We start from the raw sequence: 21,259 nt of genomic DNA on the forward strand, positions 1-21,259 counted from the left end.
AATTCTGAGAAAGTTACATTACACCTCAATGGCAAAAGATCACAGTAATATTTGTTACCATCGGTTATGTAGGAAGACAGGTGCATTGATAAAGGTAATAACGGAGACGAGCCTATCCAACTTCATTTGTTCCTAATTCCCAAACGAGCATAATGCTCTCTTATTACTCCAAGCAACTATAAATAAATTGGCAAAATGCTTGGGGAGAAGATGATGTAGCAAACCATGAGCTATATTAACAAATTGATTGTTGACAATGAATCTTGTATGCATTAGATCATTTTAAGTAGAGCCTTAACCATGACATAATGGGATGGATCCAGGTAATGTCAACGTTTCCATCTATGATGTACGACACAAGAACCCACTATTTCGAAGTTTAAGCTGAACCAAAGAGTAAAAGAGGAGGCCTCTTCATATTATGCACGAGAATTAAAAGATTTTGCAGGACTTAAAAGTAGCCTTTATTTTTGGCCAATGACTTTATGGTAGCATTTTACTTTCGGCCATAGACTCTAAAGAAAACGTTGATGTCTTCCCTTTTCGCCAAGAACTTTACCGTCTCCTTTGCAATTTCTGCGTTATGAGCAAGTCATTGCCAATGAACATATCAAGAATAAATGGTGCACTCAGACCAAAAGAAAAAAGGGAAAAAAGCAAGTTGGATACCTTTTTCAGGGAGACTAGGAGAAATTTTAAGACAACAAACTAGTTTATAAAGAGACTGGGGCTAGAAATTTGTCGAGCTACAAAAAATTACACCTTACACGAGATTTCTCGAAATCTCAATTATACAACATATGACATTCCATATTCACTGTCAATATTTGCCATATGAATAGATTGTTTTCATTTTTAAACCAAGAACGCTTTGTTTTGTTGTGGGGTTCAGGTTGGGTTCGCATCAAAATGGTCGTGCTCCTTTAAAATACACAAAAAGCAGGCCAGCTTTATGTGGATTTAACAAGGACGACGGAGAATGCTTTCACTCAATTTACGCCAAGATGTGATTTATTTGACTCCTTTCTCAATCTCAGCAATGAAAATCAAAGCTTTCTTGTGTTTAATTCGTTCATTTTATCGGTGAATAGCCTCGCCAACACTCATACTGACTTCACCAATGTTGTTCATTTCGATTCACATCACTTACCTTTGCGATCCAACTGAAACTATCTAATATAAAATTCATTTGTAACACGAAAATAATAAACAAAAAGCTGTCGTGACTTTAAAAACTAGCTCCCTAGACTAGGCTCTTCGGTCGGTGGAGTATACTCCTCGTAACTCGACCAAAACACACACACACACACACACACACACACACACACACACACAACTACCTCCCTTCTTCTAGGATGATCTCTGAATCTGGGATGGCATATGAGTTACTTCCAGACGTTTTAGAATTAGAACTGAACATGATGTCGGCAAATGTTGGGTGTCTTATGTTAGAAGAAGCAAGAGCATTATCAGACCACGTTGCTGCTGATTTTATTTTCTCAAGCAAATTCTCTCCCTTACTGTTCTGTTCTGTCTCATTGCCTTCAAATTCGCCTTCCAGCAAATTAACCACTTGCCTCATGGTAGGCCTGACATTGGGGTCAGAATTTGCACAAAGCAAACCCAAACGAAGCATTCTCTCCACTTCCTCAATGACACATCCTCCTTGGGCCTTCAACCTCTCATCAAGAGCACAGTATAACTCATCAATCTCCATTAGGGACATTAGCCACTCAATCAACCCTGCTTTACCTTCTTCAATTGGTCTTCTCCCACAAACCACTTCTAAAACCAATATTCCAAAACCAAAAACATCAGATTGAGTTGATGCTCTTCCTGACTTGACCACTTCTGGGGCTATGTACCCTACAGTTCCGATCACTCTTGTGGTGGCTGCTATTTGCCCATGATGATCATGCATGCGAGCCAATCCAAAATCTCCCAACCTTGCATTCATATCTTTGTCAAGCAGAACATTGCTGGATTTGATGTCTCTATGCAACACCTTAACTTCCCAACCCTCATGCAAGTACAGGATCCCAGAGGCTACATTCTTTAGAACTTGAATCCTCTCTTCCCAAGTCAGCATCTTTCTATCTCCTTCACTTTCAAAGATCCATTTGTCTAGACTTCCATTCTCCATGTAATCATAGACTAATATAAAACTTCCCCTCTCTCTTTTACACCAACCCCTGAAGTTAACCAGATTTCTGTGTTTCAGTCTGCCTAAGCTTGAAATTTCAGCCAGGAATTCTCTTATTCCTGATTCTGTTTCATGAGAGATTCTTTTTACTGCAACCCCTATTCCCTGCAATACCCCTTTATATACTTTTCCATTCCCTCCTATTCCTATCACTTTCTCTTCCGAGAACCCACTTGTTGCTGCAACAATCTCTTGGTAATCAATCCTATGGGGCCAATACTGCAACTCCCATTCCTCTAAATCTTCCTCTGATTTGCCAATCCAACTCCATAAAATGAAGCACCCCAGAGACCCACAGCCTGTGAGTATTATGCAGACAATAGTGAAGCCTATAACAGGAACACTTGATCCAGAAAAAAACCCTTTTTGATGCACAAATGAAGGCAGATCGGTTGTGAGCAAAGCATCACCTATTGAAAAATTTGAATTACTATAACTCCAAGCCATGATTCTAGTAGTGTCCATCAATAGCCCTGTCGATGCACAGAACCCAACATACATTTCATCTAGAAAAACCTCTGAAAGATTAACATTCATATTAATCAGAGGTTTTTGGGGTCTTTTTCTTCCTGCTTGAGCCATTGTGACATTAAGCTGTGAATCTATAAACTCAATCCAAACCTGGTAATTTGCTCCATTATTCAACTTCAACCGCTTAAATTCCTTATCATTTTTCCCACCCCAAAAACCAGCATCATGTGAAGTCAAGGAAGAAAGGGAATTCAAGTCTATACCGACATGATTGTCGTTTATGTCATTGAATTCTACATTTTTTCTGACATCAAACTCAACACCAAAAGCATGGTTTTGAGGATTACCTTGATTAGTGAAATTCAAAAAACCAATGTACTGAGACGAGGTCGTGCCTTTTAAGCCCCTAGTAGGTGAGAATATGAAAGCAAAGCCATGGCCGGTGAGAAAATGCTTAATGGGAGCAATAGAGAAAATGAAGGAAGTTGCAAAGGGAAAAGGGGTAGAAGAGTTAGCTGCTTTAGTTGGTATTTTGTAAGGGTAAAAAGCTCGGCTAATGGAGAAGAAACTTCGATTGGTGAGAACCAGAATGGATGACTGAATAGTAGAGTTTCCACACAGAAAGATATTAGAAGATTTGAAGTTTGTGTTGTAGACAAATTCAGTCGCAGATACTGAGCTTGGTGTGGCTGTCAAGTGAAGAAGGGAGATAAGGTAGAGGAAAGGAAGTGAGATCATTTTGAAATGCTCTTCCATGAAAAGGAAGAACATTGAGAGAAGGGAAGGCAGATAATGAGTTAGTGAAACTTGAGGTCAATTTCAATGGAGGAGGCTTTTGGCTTTGGGCGTGTTTCATGAGAGTATACCCCCTGCACTGAACCGAACTTAGGCATCTTCGGTTTCTTTCTTACTTTTTCTTTTGCTGGATGAAGATTGGAGAGATTTTCAGGAGTGGTTGGAAATATTTAAGGCCAAAGGCTTTGCTGTTTCAACTTGGTTGGCCTCGGTTGGTTAAACCCAAAAAAGCCCTTGGTTGTCTAGCAATTAGGGGAAATGACACTTTGCTTAAAGTTGCAAGTAATGCAATGTTGCCTGAATATTTTTACCTAGAGAGAATGCTCACTCTGGTCATGTTGTTTTAATTAATTCATCATAATCAACAAAGTTAGCCTTTTTTTTGCTAAAATGAAAAAAATTAGTTAAATTAAATTTATTTATAATTAATATGTTAAATATGTGTGTTACTTTTTCACAATTACCTCTAATATTTAATGAGATGTCTTAGCTAATAGTAGTGATTTTTTACAAGAAAAAAAAATTGAGCTCTAATTTAGGGATCTTTTGGTGGAAAAAAACGATGCAGAAGATAAAATGGATGTGTTCTTACAAAAAAGACCAAAATAAAAGTACTCAAAAGGATCATGTATATTTAGAACATGAGGGCGTGGTAGTAAATTTAAAGTAATTATAGAACAATTGTTTTAAAAAATATCAAACAGAATTTTTATAATTTTTAAATAAGTTGTAAAATTATCTATTATCATTATCAATATTATAAATTACGTGTCTTCAAGTATCATTTTCACTCCAATTAATTAGACAAACAGGTAGGGAAGATCCCACCAAAGAAGTTATTTGGTAGGGTGTTTTATGCCTTCCGCTGAGCAGACTGATAGTGCCATTTTGTTGCACGAAAATGCGCTGATGAGTAATGATAGAGAAGACAGATCTTTACTTGAAACTTGTAAGATCACTTGATGGTAGTAATTGCTTATATCAATCAATTTTTAAACAATTTTTCTTGCATAAAAGAAACGAAATAATTTTTTATTTGATCAAAATACTGGAATAAAAAATATACCCATCGTATAAGAATGGAACGAGCTGTAGGTAATACTTACAACATGGTTTAAATTATTCTGCTAATTCTTTCATCCTCTTGTGTGTGAAAAGTGTTTTCTAAAAGTTTGTGTTGTCTCTGCGCATAAAGATTGTTATAATATTTTTTAATTATTAGATAAATTTGTTCTTATCGCCTTGAAAAAAGAAAGAAATATTAATTATGTATTTTACTCAATACAAAAATATTACTTATAATATTATTAGGAAGAAAATTAAAAGACTGGTATGATTTTATGTACTTGTAATTAAATAATAAATTTTTTATTGATATATAAAAATAAGTTAAAAATATGTTATGTATGAAGATGGAAGGAGTATATTGTAATTAAAAAAAATAGTCACATCATTAAAAGCCTACTTTATAGCATGGAAACAAGGGTCTCGTGGGCAGGTAAATGCAAGAAGAAATTGAGAAGTGAATGACAATGCAGCCAATAATTTAAACAGGTCCGTCTGAATATCCCAAAGCTAAGCTTGAGAATTTAAAATAATTTTATTTTGAATTTACTTAGCACTCTAAATAAATTTAAAAAAATTTCAGCCAAACTCAAATTTAAATTGGTTTAACCTGAATATTTAAGTTCTTTTTTATTATTAATAAAATAAAATTAAAATTAGATTAATTAATTTTTTAAGATAAAACTTAAAATTGACTAAAAAATAAAAATAATATTTAATAATTTAAATATTTGCCTATCTTAAAAGTCCAAGATGTTAGCATCAGTTATATAAACTTTTTATCTATATTTAAATATTTTAAATTCAATTAGAATTGAGTAGGACCCATCCAAATTACCGGTTATAGAAACAAGTCAACAAAAGGAAACTCCAATTAAGAGTTCCGTCAATTCCACTGCATCAATCTTTCAACTACCCAGTCACTCAATAAGGCCACGTTTGGTTGCAAGTATCTAGCCATTAAAAAGTGAAATTAAGATTGCTTTTGGCACCTGGAAGAGAAATGCAGTGAAAGATAAAAGTTGAGGGGAGACGAGAAAATATACAAAATCTCTTACCCAAACTCATATTCCAAGTAGTAGACAAGAAAATATGCAAAATCTCTTATCCATTTATAATAATATATACCTTTCAAAATCTGAAATGTAATTACTTTACAAGCCAAATAACTGGTTCTCAATTTTCTCATAAAGAGAGCTCTGAACTCTGAAGATTATCTGACTACTTGCATTCAAACCAGCTGTCAATTAATTAATCTTCAGATTTGAGGGCCTAGACTCTTTGTGACTTAAAGCAAAATAATTTCTAGATTGACTAAGTTAGGGATAGTTTTTTATTCCTTCACTTAATTCAGAATATTGGTAAACCCTGATTTAGTCATTGAAATCAATATATCTGTGCACTGTGCAGCACAATCTTGGATTCACCTTTGTAAATCTGCCTAAAACAGCACAGGTCACTATAAATGTAAAAGATTAATTTCTACTGAAAAATAGAAAAGAAAAATATGAAAGACTAAAAGGTAAATAGAAGCATGAGACTACCTTTGACCATGGTTGCTGTGGAACACTCCTTTGTCTTGGTTAACCCTTAAGATTTTTCTGCGGGTTACTCTGTTTCAACCAAGCTGACCATAGAAATTAGAAACCAATTCAGCTTAGGTTTCTTCACAGAAGGATGAGGAATAATGACGGCGGCCAAAACCAAGAGATTAGTGTTATTACCTACCATAAAACAGAGCCAGTGGGATATCCAGCAAATATTTTGGAAAAGTTGATATCCACTTTGTCTTGTTTGTAATTATACTCCGTATTATTATATAAGCTTACTGAAAATAGTATTTTGATTTCTTAAAGAAAAGGAATGAATCCAATTACTTTCTGTGTCAGCCCAAAAAAGTGCATCATTTATCTCAAAGAGTTAAAACACAAATCATATGTAATCAAAAAAGTCATTTGTTCGTTCACTTAAGCAAACTGAACCTCCCCATCTCTTGCATTGTAAGTTTATCTCTTGGATGCAGATTCCATGACTTGACCTTCAATTCCAACCCCTGTCAGTAACCTTGAACTTTTCGTTATTTATCATCAAACTCCTATTTTTTTTTTTTTTTTTGGTACCCACTATCAAACTCTAAAAATAAAGCATAAAAATGTAGTTTTTGGATATCAAAGAGACCTCTCCAAAAGACAATTGTAATGTATCTGATTTCCTCTCTTCTGAAATCAGTTTCATTGTAGCATCTGCCGCTCTATGAAAACGTGAATTTTTTTTTTTTGGAGTATTTACGATAATTATTATGGCATATAAGAATGCTTTTAAAAGAGTCAACAATATAATCCTCAATAGTAAAAAATTCAAAACCTTGCAGTATTAAACATTCACAAAATAAGTGTCAAAGACAATTGGCCATTTGAGTTAATGGCTGAAATATAGGGGAAGAGAATGATTTTCAAAGTGCACATCAGAATGTCAGATTTTCAGTTCACCGTGGGTTTGATGAACATGGTGTGATCTCTATCCTTTCGGTCTTTCCCCTACTAACTGCTATCCCAGACTCTAAGGATTACATACGAACATCTCTAGAGTTATGTCCTCCATACTGGCAATTTCACACAAGCATGATTTAAAAAAGAAAAGGAGGGAAAAAAAAGGTGAAAGCAGATGTAAAAGAACTCTACTATTCTCCTTTCCAACTATCATGTTTGGGCTTGTTGGCAATAAGGATTATGGCGTTTGATGTAATAGGGTTCAATACCTGCCCTTCAGAGTTCACAATACAGTCTGTTCCAAGCATCATCATACATGTCCGAGTTGGAGGTAAGAATTTTACGTTGGGATTAAATGAAGACATCCAATTCACTTCAATAGCCTATAAGACTTAAAAACGCTTATTTAAGCTTTACATGAATTAAGGCAATCCATGTGTTTGCCCTTTTACCTTTTTCCCGCTCCATAATTCTCAGTTATCAAGTCACAGAACTCTGGAAAAAAACAAAAAATGACACATCTGATCACGTAGGAGCTAAAATTGGCAAGCAAAAGAATCTCAATAGACTTATATGGTCAATCTAGATATTCTTTGCATGCAGCCAAAAATATAATAGTGTATAGGAGTTTATCAATATGAACATAATATAGGAGAAGATCTCAGCACACCCAAAAAGATGTCAATATCTTACAAACAAATTAATGAATAAGAATATAAAAGAAGGAATCATAATAGCTGTCATGATTAAAAAATACCAAGAGCATCATCATTGCAGATTTATTAAAATTGCAAAGTGACTGTCCCAATGAACCAGTTCACTGGAAAAACTCATCGACCATTCTGAGTAGTGAAAGAGAAATGGGACCAGGAGATTTCCTCAACTGTAGGGTGAATGTTGCAACTGAAGCTTCCAGCCTTTACTGCAGAGGTGGCAGCAGAGTTTAATTTTTCAATCAGGCTCAAATCCATCCTCTCTTATTCCAACACCTTCATAAATCTGTCTCATAGTAGGCCTAGCACAAGGCTCAGGCAATGTGCACAGCAAACCAAGATGAAGAACCCTCTCAACTTCATCAGTGTCATGATCCCTTTTCCACTTTAGGTTTTCATCAAGAGCCTCATATAATTCTCCTCTCTCCATTAGCCTCCAAACCCAAGCAACCAGACCTGGCTTATCTAGTTATCTTGTTCAGTTGGTCTTCTCCCACATACCACCTTTAAAATCAGCACACCAAAACTGTAGATATCAGTAACTAGTTCAGGTGCTACGTACCCTACTGTCCCAATGACTTGTGTGGTACTAGTTGGCTGCCCATGATGGCAAATTTGAGCTAATCCAAAATCACCCAACCTGGCATTCATATCCTTATCAAGCAATACATCGCTTGCTTTGATGTCTCTTTGCAAGACACTAACTTCCGAACCTTCATACAAGTACATTAATCCGGTAGCCACATCCTTCAAAGCCTTAATTCTTTGCTCCCATGTCAAAATTTTGTTCGCATCAACATCAAATATCCTCTTGTCTAAACTTCCATTACTCATAATCGTAGACTAAAATTAAACTTCCTTTCTCTTTCTTACACCAACCTATCAATGGCACCACATTCCTGTGTTTCAACCTGCCTAAACTTGAAATTTCAGATAAAAATTCACTCGCGGATTTCTCACTTTCATAAGGGAATCTTTTCACAGTGACTCAGCATCTTGTAAAACCCCTCTATAGACTTTCCCTTTCCCTCCAAACCCAATCACATTTTGGTCTGAAAATCCTTTAGTGGCAGCATAAATATCTTCATACCGTATTCGGCGTGGCCAATACTCCAATCCCCATATTTCAGTGTCTTCTTCGTTGCTTTTGCTAGTTTTCCTTCTAAGCAAATGTACAAATATTACACTGGCGCTGCCAATGGCAAAGAAGACACCCACACTGACTCCTACAATAAAACTTCTTGATCTCAGAACTGATCTTTAAGGAAGTAAAAATGAAGGGAAATTTGAAGTCACACCGATTGAAAATTTGAATTACTAAACCTCCAACTCAAAATGTTATGACTCTCCACTAGTTGCCCTGTTGCCCAACAATATCCCACATACATTTCATCCAAAAGAACCGAAGAAAGATTAACAAGCTCACTAATAAAAAGGTCTCCGTGGCCTCTTTCGTCCTGCACGAGCCATAGTTACATTGATTCTAGAATCCAGATAATCAATCCACACTTGATAGTTTTCCCCATCGTTAAGCTTCAAATCCTCAAACTCCCTATCATCTTTATCGTCTTCCCCAACCCAAGAACCCGCGGCATGCGAACTAAAAGATGTAATCGAATTTATATCCACTCCCACGTGATTATCATTGATATCGTTAGACTCTTGGTTCTTAAACACATCAAACTCGACACCAAAAACATGGTTGTCGGGATTACCGTTATTGCTGAAATTGAATAGACCCAGATGCTGGACAGAGCTTCCTCCGGTGGTTCCCGGAAAAGGAGAGAGAATGAAGACGAGTCCATGTCCAGGGAGAAGATCTTTAAAAGGAACGATAGAGAAAATGAAGGATGTTGAGAATGGTAAAGCAGAAGAGGAACTAGATAGCTTTGCAGGTATTTTAAAAGGGTAAAAAGCTCGACCTATGGAGAAGGAGGTGAGGTTGGTGAGGGTGAGAATGGAAGAATCGACGGAAGAATTGCCAGAGAGAAGGATGTGGGTAGAGTTGAAGTTGGTGTTGTAGATGAATTCAATAGCTGAAGCTGAGCTAAGGACGAGAAGGATTTGGAAGAAAAAGAGAAAGATGTGCGGGGAAGATATTGAAGAAGAGGAGGGTAAAAGAGATGCTCATTCCAGGAAGAAAGGAGAATGTTGAAAAGTTCAATGGAAAGAATCGGCCATCAACGACGAACTGAAGATATCAAGATAGAAGAAATTAAGGAAGAATAACGAAAAACAGTCACGGAGGCTTATGGCTGCTGACAGAGGAGATCGATGGAACTGGGAAACTGTAATATAGTTGCGCACATACTCAGCGGCAGATAATGAATTACTGGGCCACACTTGCAAAAGCGGCTTCCCACGTTTTCACACACCCGCGTTACAATAAAAATCAAATTCCTACTAGAAGCTGTGATCGTGGTTGCCTCTCATAAGATATAAGCAATCAAAAAAAATATACATATATATATATATATATATCTATAAATCATAATTCATTAATTCAAGAAAATATAAATAGTTATTTTTACAATAAATCCTACATTTTGTGTCAATTTCAATATGTGATAGTATGACGAATTGGCGGTTGTGTCGTGTGTTGTTGAAATATGTGGGCCTTTATATTTTAAGAATTTTTCAACATTGGGCTTTTTGAATTTTTGGGCCTTTGAAGGCCATTTGGTCCATGTTCAAATTATGGGCTACCAAAATTGTCTGCCTATAACAATTGGCATTAGTCCTATTAAAGGGGACCACGTCTGTTTACGTATAAAATGTTGGATTTGAATTTACATCAATGCATATATTATCTTTGAGAGAGTCACTCCTAATTAGATCCTGCAACACCTGGAGCTAATCTAGTCAAATAATCATATTAATAAAAAATTGTTTACCAGGCTTGTTATCGTGGTGTCAACTTTCGGAACTCATGGGGCTTTTTGACTATAGTTTCCAATTTCATCATATTTAATCAGTTTGATATTGGGGGAGGAGACATTTTTTTACTATATATGATTATGCGAATAAATAAATAAAAACTCCAACTCTCGCGTTGTAATTACGTGGAACATTACGTTTTAATTTGCATCAACTAGGTGGGAATATGTGTTTTCCGACAAATAAAGACAATGAAATCAATAACTTCGAATTTAGGACTTCAAGATTTTGAGATTTTAATTTAGAAAAATTAGTTTTTTTTCCCAGATTTTGGAAAGAAAAAAAAAAACAGTTAACTGTACTGTATGTTTGGAGACACAAGTCCAGTTTGTTTATTAGAAAGGAAAGAAATGACATGGATTAAAAAAAAATAAAAGTAAAAATAAGATGATTAAAGAGGATCGATAAGCACATCAATAAGAGGGAAGGATAATTTAGTTCATAAATTTTAAAATTATGATTCATGATATTTTTGGAGAGTATGATAATTTTTACATTTATAATATATATTAATGAGTTTTATCATTCTTTTTGTGGGAGAAAAGAATAATTTGGTTCATTTTTATTTTGATATTTTCAATTCACTTCATTTCATTTCTTTCAAATAATCAAAAGGAACCATAGTGCTTGTTTGGATTTACGATCAAAATTAATTAATTATACAGAAATCAAGTTTTGGCAATAATTAATTAATTACATAGAAATCACTCTATTTCATTAATGTAATGAAATAGAGCAGTTGCTCATGAAAATAAATGCAAATTTTATCATGCAATTGGGTTGGATAACTGGATAGTACGTGTATACTTATACTGTGCAAACAATTTATTTACAGCAAGATAATAAAACTTTTGATCTCTTATGCATGCTTTTTCTTCTTTTTGGTAAATGCATGGGCAAAGCCCAATATTCTTCAATCAACAAAATTTTCTTGGGTAAGCAGTGCCCAATTCATCACTGTGCATCAATTGTAACAAGTCACTAGGAGGCTCAAACAAATCAACAGTCCCAAAATCAAAAGTAAAATTATGATTAGTAAGCTAATCAGTACATTGATTGTCTTCTCTACAAATATGTAAAAATTGAAAATCCCAATTACCTGTCATTTCTGTACGTATCAACCAAAGTAAAGACTTGCAAATATCAACTTCTTGCCACATGCTTTTCAAAACACTTATTACAAAACGCTTATTACAGAGGTAGAGCCACTTTCTATAATTAGCTTTCACACCCTCAATTTTCTTGCTAGCCTTAAACCCCATAAAACACCTTAAAGTTCTGCAACGAATGCTAAACAAACACCCAAGTTTTTAACATAACCTCTAATCCATTTATCCAACTCATCCTTTAATAATCCTCCACAACTTGCTAATACTAATATCCCTTTTGAAGCCCTATTAAAATTCAGTTTAAACCAGCCAGCATAAGGCTTCTCCCAACAGATAAAAGACATTGAAGCAGAGTTGTTCAAAATAATAGTACCGTTTGATAAGTTGGACAATTCCCAAACATAACGTTTAATAATACCGACCAGGTCATTAGGGAAATTAAACCATTTCTCAAATAGACACCTATTCCTCCAACTCCATTGAAACCAACATGTAACATCAAGCATAATATTCCACTCACCCCTTCCTCCCAAATTGATTCTGAGCCAGTCCTCACAATTCAATTGAAAAAATTTATCATCTACTTCCTCACAACACAAAGACAACCAAACACATTTAGACACTGTACAATCTCTAATAGCATGCAAGATTGATTTATCAACTAACTCACATCTACAACAAGAGAATTCCCCAATAACCTTGCCCTCCTATTAGAAGTAAGTAATCTATTATGATTAACAAGCTAAAGAAAAACTTGTATTCTCCTAGGTCTGTGCCACCTCCACATTTTCCTCCAAAAAGTATCAGCATGTAAATTGGCCAAGTTAGACATATACCTATACATATCAACAACACAATAGACATCGGAAGCAGAGCCCTTCCACCTGATGCAGTCAACTCCACCATCAGCACGAGGACACAGGGTAGCCCTAAGAATATCACCTCATCTTTTAGTTACTATTTGAGATACAAGATTTTAGTCATCCATTTGATTTCTAAAATTTAATATTTATTAATTAAATTAAACTCTTATAACCATGCATGTATGTCAACTTTTTATCCTTCATACATATATATTTTTTTTAATTTTTGTTATAAGACACTTTCAATTGTTTCACATATATTAAGAAAAATTAATTTTTTTAATATTATAAAAAAATAAATATATTTTTATTTTTACCTTTGACTTTAAATAATAATACAACCACATTAAATATCACGCTAATCAAAAAGAGGTAAAATTAAATTGAAAAAAGGAATTTAATTATTATAAAGCACCTTATATTTTAGATCAAAAATTACTTATAAAAAGCGCTTTATAAATAGAATAGGAGGGAGTGCTCCCTCCATCCTTATATCTAAGTGTTTTTTATAAGCTTATTTTGTCTCTAAATATAAGGGGTGGTATGACAATGATATGTTTAAGTAATTAGATAATTTTACTCTTATCTTAAAAAATAAAATAAATCATTAATTGTATGTTTTTTTTACTACCGTCATGATATTAATTATAATATTACTAAAATTAAAATTGAAAAATCATTGTGTTTTTATGTAAATTTAATTAAATAATAAATTTTTATTGATATATAAAATTTAATTAAAAATTTTATATATATATAAAGATAGAGGAGTATATCACAAGAGTTTTAATTTTTTTATCATTACTATCCACATCCCATTAACTCTCATCATCACCTAAGTTAGTTTCTAGGCGGTTTCTACAATTTTTTTTTTTTTTTTGGCCAAAAGAAAGTCAGGCGGCTTCTACAAGTTGGATTGATGATATTGTATGAATAATTAATTAAAACTGTGATCGTAACATGATAATTTAATTTATGGCGAGCAGGGCTTGTAGGCCAATAATCCAAGCTGGAACCCATTCAAGCGAAGACATTATCACCTTGCTGACCTGGCTTTCCCCGTCACCCTCGTTTTTCTTCTTTTTCATTAATTGATACAAAAGAGCCCTTGAGCAGCTAAATCCTGAAAAACTGCAAATTATATTACAGAAGCCAGTGTTAATTATTTACTCCCTCCATCCTTATACATAAAATATTTTTAATTAAATTACATAAATTAATAAAAGCTTCTTATCTAATTAAAAATATAATAATATTTTAATTTTTTTTCTAATTATTATAAATAAAAAATAAATCTCTTCTTCCAATGTAAATTAATGAGACTACTTATTTTTTTTAATTTAATAAGGATATAATTATTCATTTATTAAAAAATATGATAACAAATTTTTATATTCATGAATAAAAAAATATTTTAAAATATTTTTTATATATAAGGCGGAGGGAAAATTGTTTTCAACACAGTGTTTGTAAATACTTGGTTGCAACTTGCAAAGTTTTCATCTGGGCGTCGACCGAACAATACACATTCAGACAATTATATGCTGCAATCCAACTGTTACTTTTTCTTCCTAAATAATCACAGGAATATAAAATATAAAATTCACAATAAATTATAACATATTCTTTTAAAATGAGCTCTTCCTTAAACTTGTACTTGTAAAAGTTTTTCTAAAGTTTCTCCCAACAATTCTCTTATGTGTAGATTAATTAAAATTATTTCTTTATATTTTAATTAAACTGACCCTAATCTAATATAATAAATTGACTTTATATTTATTTTGAAAACTTTACAGTATTCTAAGCTTTTAATTTTATTTACAGTTTTAGATTGATTTCTTAACACGGTGTTGCATTAAAACAATGTGTATGTAATTTATGAACATTCATTATCTTTTTATTTTTTAATAGAAATTGAAACTACATAAACAATTAATAAAAAAACAATAAGGTAAATGATGTACATTATACAACAACTTCTCATCATCCACCAACTCCCTGCAGAAAGGTGAAGAATGATCAAAAATACAAAAATTATTATGAATATCATGAGAGAGCTTAGCAAGGCAATAAGTGCATTAAATAACTTCCTTACAAGAGCATTGAAATGAAATTTGCCAATCCCTTCTAAAGAAGAGTCTTGCTAATTCAATGATGTCACAAAACAAGTGGTTGGTGTTGACTCCACCTATAATGAGTTGAATGGCTTTAGCATTGTTAGAGTAAACCTCAACTCTATTCAGCCATATTTGCTAACATAGATTAAGGCCTTCAATAACCACAATCACTTCAGCTATAGTCGGCAGAAAATTATTAGTTTTACAAGCAAAACCTCTTATCCATTCAGCCTTATTGTCCCTTGTAACCCCCTCTCCCTGTTTTACCATTAGCAAAAACAGACTTATCAACATTTAGATGAAAGCGGCCCTCATTAAGGGGGCCCCACTTTGTCATAATGTGGGAACTATGACCATAAAGGGAAAGGGAATTCACAAGCCAATAATCAGTATAGGCCTTATAAAAGCTATTGAGACTATTCGAGGCAATCTTAGTCTCCTCCTCATCAAAAATGAGTTTACATATACTAAACCAAATAACCCAACAAATATATCCAAAGAGAAAACCCCTAAGGTACCTTTTATGTGAAAACTTGGTCCCACTTGGTGTTTGAGATTCCAAAGCAACCAATCGTGGCTTAAGAGACTTATGAATTTGTTCCACATAACAAGTTTGATGAACACTCTCCACCTCGCCATTGGATTTTAGCAATCACAAAGCAAGTTCATTGCAATTTCCACTAATTGGCATCCCTACAAACAAAAAGCATAATCAGTGATCCCTCTTTTGTTCCCTAGTTCCACTACATGCAATCAATCTTGAGCAAATAACCACATAAATGACTTGATCTTCTCTTAAACCTTGCATATCCACAATTGCTTCCCTAGGCTATTGTTTTGACTCCCAATGCCTGTGTTAAGAAGAGAACAACTAGTTTTAATAGAAAAAGAGCCATTAGTGGATGGCTATCACAGAATTCATCCTTACCATTATTCTCCCAGGGTGGTTGAATGTGAATAATCATGTCAATACACCACTAGAAAAATGCAAATTAGCGAAGAAATTTAGCAAGGGATCATCTATTCTTCTCTAAAATACCAAGTTAGCGAAGAAATTAGTAAGGGATGTTAATTTCGTAGCTTGATTTAAAATTAGCGAGGAAATTAGCTAGGGATTGTCAATCCCTCTCTAAAATAAGAGAATTAGTGAGGAAAATAGCGAGGGATTGTCAATCCATCTCTAAAATAAGATAATTAGCGAGGGATTCTATCTCTAGCTAATTACTACAAAAAAATTATCTTTTGACAATGACTTTTAATAATACATTTAATTATTTTCATTTAAAAATAATAACTAAATTTAAAAATTAACTAAAATATTTATAAGAAAATTATTTAATATTTTCTTTATTTTAATTTTATTTTCATTAATAAAATAATGTTTTATTAAAAATATAATATAAAGAATAATTTAAATAAAATATAAATATTTTTGACATATTAATAATTGAAAATAAAATTTAATATGTATATGTGTGTATTTTTATAATATATTATTTGATCTATTTATGTAGTTAAATAATATATATATATATATTTAATTTATCATATAATGCTTAAAGGTGCCTTTCAACTCAACTGACAAAGAAGGAGAGCATAAAGCTTGGAAGGTATGAGGTCAAGGGTTCAAACCTTAGTTTTGGCATAAACATGATGAATATATGATATGGTAAGGAGTAAGTGATATGGTGCAAGGTGGACAATGATGTGTCATAAGTTATCGCACATGTAGTGGGTGATAGGGCACTAGATGGTAGATGACATGGTGGTTGACAAAGCGTGTTGATGACATGTCACAAGTTGACATCACACATGGTGGGTGATGTGGCATAATTATTTTTAAATATAAGTATATTTAGCGAGGGATTCAGTTCCTAACTAATTTTAGCGATGGATTCAATCCCTCGCTAAATCCCTCGCTAATTAGCGAGGAAAATACAATTCCTTGCTAAATTTAACGAGCCCTTTTTTAGTTACGAATTTAGCAAGGGACAAAATTTGTAGCTAAAATGCAATTTAGCTACGAAAAATGACATTTAGCGAGGGACGAATCCCTCGCTAAATTCAATTTTTCTAGTAGTGATAGTAGATTGGTTAAACAAGATCCTCATCTTCTCCTTATCCCACTCTCCCATGGCATCCACATAATCAGCACTTCCTCATGATTAGGAATAAAGCCCTCCTCCTTTAGAACCAAATGTATAAGAAGGACATTAGTGCCCAACCAATTTTCATACCACAATGAAGTAGATCTATCATTACCAATCCTCTTTCTTAAACTATCGTTTGATTTCTCCCAAATAGAGTAAATGCCTCTCCACATAGCAAACGTACTTTGGCATTTTGAGACTACTGGAGAAGGATTCGGCCCATGTCTATCCTTAGTCCTTACAACTTAGACCTAAAGGGCTCTAGAATTATTGATCAACCCCCAACATAATTTCATTAAAAAAGCAACATTTTGTTTCCTCAAATCTTTAATTCTTAAGCCCCCAAGAGTTTTATCATTTTGTTTCCTCAAAAAATGCACTTTATTTTTACCTGTAATGTCACCCCACAAAATAGCTCTACTCAATTTTTCAATATCACTTAACAATTTTTTTTGAGAGAAGTATTGTTAACATTTGATAAGTAGGAATGACTGTGAGAGCTAACTTAAAAAGAGTGGTTCTCTTGGTAGGAGTAAAGCTGTCAATTAGGGCCAACCCGGCCCTAAAGGGCCGGCCCTTGAAGGGCCAGGGCTTAAACGGGCTGGCCCTAATAAGCCCTATTGCACATTAGGGTTCCATTTTATAAGGGTCGGCCCTCAGGGCCTCGGCCCTATTTTTTAAAATTATTTTTTCAATTAAAAATTATAAAAAAAATATATTTATAATCATAAAAAAAGTTATTATTCATAAAATTAAGTTTAAAAAAATAAATTTAAATCAATTTACACAACAACAATAAAGAAAACTAAAATATTTAGGTCTAATATCAAATAACAACATCAAAGTGAATATCAATAAAAATTAAACTTAGCTAATATTATCAGTCAAATCTTAATAAATAAATGAGGGATGGATGAATGCATTTAATATATTCATTTTTTTGAGTTATGTGTTTAATCTTTTATTTTTTTTATATTATAATTTTTAAAAAAACAATAAAAGGGCCTAAAAGGGCCGGCCCTTTTAGGCCCGATTTATTTTTTTAGAGGCAAAATAGAAGCCCAACCCTCAATTTTTTCGGGCCTAAAAGGGCCGGCATTAACGGCTCTAGGTAGGAGATAAAAGGCCACCTTTCTAGCTTGCAATATACTTATGAGTTTCCTCAACAATGGGTGCAAACATCAAATATGAAGGCCTCTTATGAAGGAGAGGTATCCATAAATATTTGCCTACATCTCCAATGAGGCCAGCTTCCAATCTCTAGCTCAAAAATGACATTCTCAAATAGTGCACATTTTTAAAGAAGTAGATTTTTGTTTTGCCTTTATTCATTCTCAATTTGATTGATGAAGGCTTCCAAGTAAGACAAGGTTACCTGTGAAAAATAAATAAGATATCTTTAGGTAATCTTTGTTCAGCATAATTAGTTTTGAAGATCCCCTTTAGATCTCATCTTTAATAACATGATTGAGTTTCTTTATATGCAAAGTAAAAATATAGGAAAAATGGGATCTTCTTGCCAAAATGCCTCTAGATGGTTTTTAAAGAGATAGAATGTGTATCGTTCCATAAGATCTTTGTTGTAGAGCTTGTGATGCAAGCCATATATAGTTACTTCATAGAGATCTTCACCAATTCCTGCTTCCTTCAAAGTATTCAAAATGAAAGACCATTCAAGTCGATTGTAGGCTTTTTCCTGATGCACTTTCATTCATTATCTTAAATAATATTACCTTTTGACCTCAGCATGATTTTTCACTAGATATATCTTTATTTTATTTGAAGATAATTATAGTTCTTGTTATTATATGAAATTAATGTTCTTAAACGTTTTTTATCAATATAGTTTGATTCAATTATCAATGAATCTTATAATAATTATTTTTTTTGCGTGATGCCTGATTGTGATTCTTCCTTTTATTTGTTATGAATTTTTGTATTAGGAAAAAAGTGGACTACATTTGCTTGACCTAGCCTCATCCGAAACATGGTCATCCCCATGTCGGACTAAGGACACCGGACACAAGCCGCATCTTTGAATTTATAGCTTAGGATGTTGACTACTTTGGAGTCAATCTTTGCCCATAAACATCCATGAGAAAAGAGCATTAGGTTTTAAAACGGTGACATTTAAAAATACAACAATTAATTAATTAATTACACCACCAACTTCCAAAAATACTTGTTAATTATACATTAACCAAACCCTCACACCAGTAATGATATTTTCGCCCCAAGCCTTTCTAGAATATCAAACAGATCATTACAAGTTAAGTTTAATTCTCACGGGCAAAAATGGAAGAATAATACTTTTTTTTATAAGGGATCTTTGCAAATATAATCTATATTATAGAACCAAATCAAACAAACATTTCAACATTTATTATATTTTATATTATGACTAATTTATTATATTTATTAATAATATACCATTGTATATCAATGATAAACTTTTTGTAAATTTTCAAAGATAAATCCCTTATATATAAATAATAAACTCCTTATATGTCAATGTGAACTATCATACTTTTAAATTTTTAAAAATTTAGTCTATATGTTTTAGGCACAAAATGTTTTTGGCCAATGGACCAGTTTATCCATTTTTATAAATGGAAGAATATATAAGGGAGAATAAAAAAATATTTAAATAATAATTAAGCACTGCAAAATGTGATCATTATTATTCAGTTTTCAAATACTTATTTAACATATTATTTTTTTATGAAATGACATGTTTATTTTTAATGATTATCATGCGTTGAGAAATGACTACTTTATTTGAAATATTAATTAAAATGAAATATAATGTTGTCATTATTATTATTATTTGCAAATTTGTTTATCAATCAAGTGCAAGTAAGTGACTATTATATGTTGGCAAATGTTGGTTACCTTGGTTGAGTTAAAATGAAATAAAAAAATAACTATTTATTTTCTACAAATTTATTATTTATAAGCCAATTAGAAAATGATCATTCCTTTATAATGATTACTTTAGTTGTGTTTAATCAATAAATAAATTTGCAAAAATAAAGTAGTTTGTTTCTATTCCATTTTAATCATAACCTAATCAAAATAATTTATCATTTCCGAGTGTATAATAATAACTGATAGCAAATATGTCATTTCGTTAAAAATCAAAATGACAAACATGTTTCTATAGACTAAACAACTACTATCATATTTCACAATACTTAATTGTCATTTTTATGTTCTAAGGGTATTTTTTTTATCATTTTCCCAATATATAACACTAATAATGGCAATAATGGAAGTCATAACAGTGAAAGTGAACAACTTTTGTCGTCATCAAACAATATTATATATAAACAAGATTAAGGTTTCAATCTGTTAAGATTAGATAAGCTTTAGACGTATTACCAGTGTCACCCTAACTTGTTTAACAAATCCAAAACCATATTTGTGTTACGCACAGCCGTTTGTGTGTATGTGACCTTTGGAATCTCTCGTGAGACCAACAAGGAGTAATTTAATTTCTGTGAAAACTTAACTACAATATTTAAATTACATGTAGGTGCTTTTTATTTTCTGGGTTTTTGAAAAGAAAATTTCAACATGATATATCAAGCTCCTATTGAATCTAATCCGATATCAACTTGTATGATTGAAAAATAGGAAAATTGTTCTTTAAGCTTTGATTTGGCAATGATAGCTGGATTCAGTGACTTATAAATCAAAAGGTTTCATTAAACTAATGAAAAGTATCAAGCTTTTTCTAGGATGTCGAAATCATGGTAGGTTTTTTACACCAAGGTTTGTCTTGTTCATGAATTTTTTAGATGGATATGAGCTACGTCTATATCTTATTTCTTTGGTCCAAGTTGGCACTATTCTTCTTGAAATAGATGATGTTCTGACCTTCTGATATATAAACAATTCTTAACTTAATTAATTCCGTAATCAATTGTTTTCGCCTAAAATTAATAATGTTGTCAACTTAAAGCTACACACACGATATATAAGAGCCCTAATTTTATCATATGTAAGATATTTAAGATAACTTTCTAGCATCTGTAAGATACAACTGGGATAAATAATACGGGGGGAAAGGGAGGAAAATTTGAATTGCTCCTTATGGTCTTATATACAAGTCATTAGGAAAAAATTGATGATTTTTTTCTAAACTATTTTGCATAAAAAGTTAGATTGTTAATTACTTTTTTAAATTTTCTCCTCTTACACGTTCAAGTTAGACACATAGACGATTTATTTTAGCTTATTTTATAAAAAAGTTACTTATTTTTTGAAAAAAACTATTTTGTAACTTTAATGATATTTATTTAAACTTTTAAAAATAATCAAAATATAAAAAATAAATATATAACT

General features: G+C 32.6%; 1 protein-coding gene and 1 pseudogene across 1 annotated transcript; both read right to left on the reverse strand.

The window, feature by feature from the left end:
- Positions 1–1,151: 1,151 nt before the first annotated feature.
- Positions 1,152–3,672, reverse strand: LOC129312978 (probable L-type lectin-domain containing receptor kinase VII.2). The gene has a single exon (XM_054955785.1). The coding sequence runs from the start codon at positions 3,443–3,445 to the stop codon at positions 1,337–1,339; it is 2,109 nt and encodes a 702-aa protein (XP_054811760.1). The 5' UTR covers positions 3,446–3,672; the 3' UTR covers positions 1,152–1,336.
- Positions 3,673–7,592: 3,920 nt separating this feature from the next.
- Positions 7,593–12,688, reverse strand: LOC129313248 (probable L-type lectin-domain containing receptor kinase VII.2; annotated as a pseudogene).
- Between the last annotated feature and the right edge of the window lie 8,571 nt (positions 12,689–21,259).

Source organism: Prosopis cineraria, unplaced genomic scaffold (assembly GCF_029017545.1).
Source record: "Prosopis cineraria cultivar Desert tree isolate PC_DT_omini unplaced genomic scaffold, ASM2901754v1 PC6, whole genome shotgun sequence".
Classification (NCBI taxonomy): Eukaryota; Viridiplantae; Streptophyta; class Magnoliopsida; order Fabales; family Fabaceae; genus Prosopis; species Prosopis cineraria.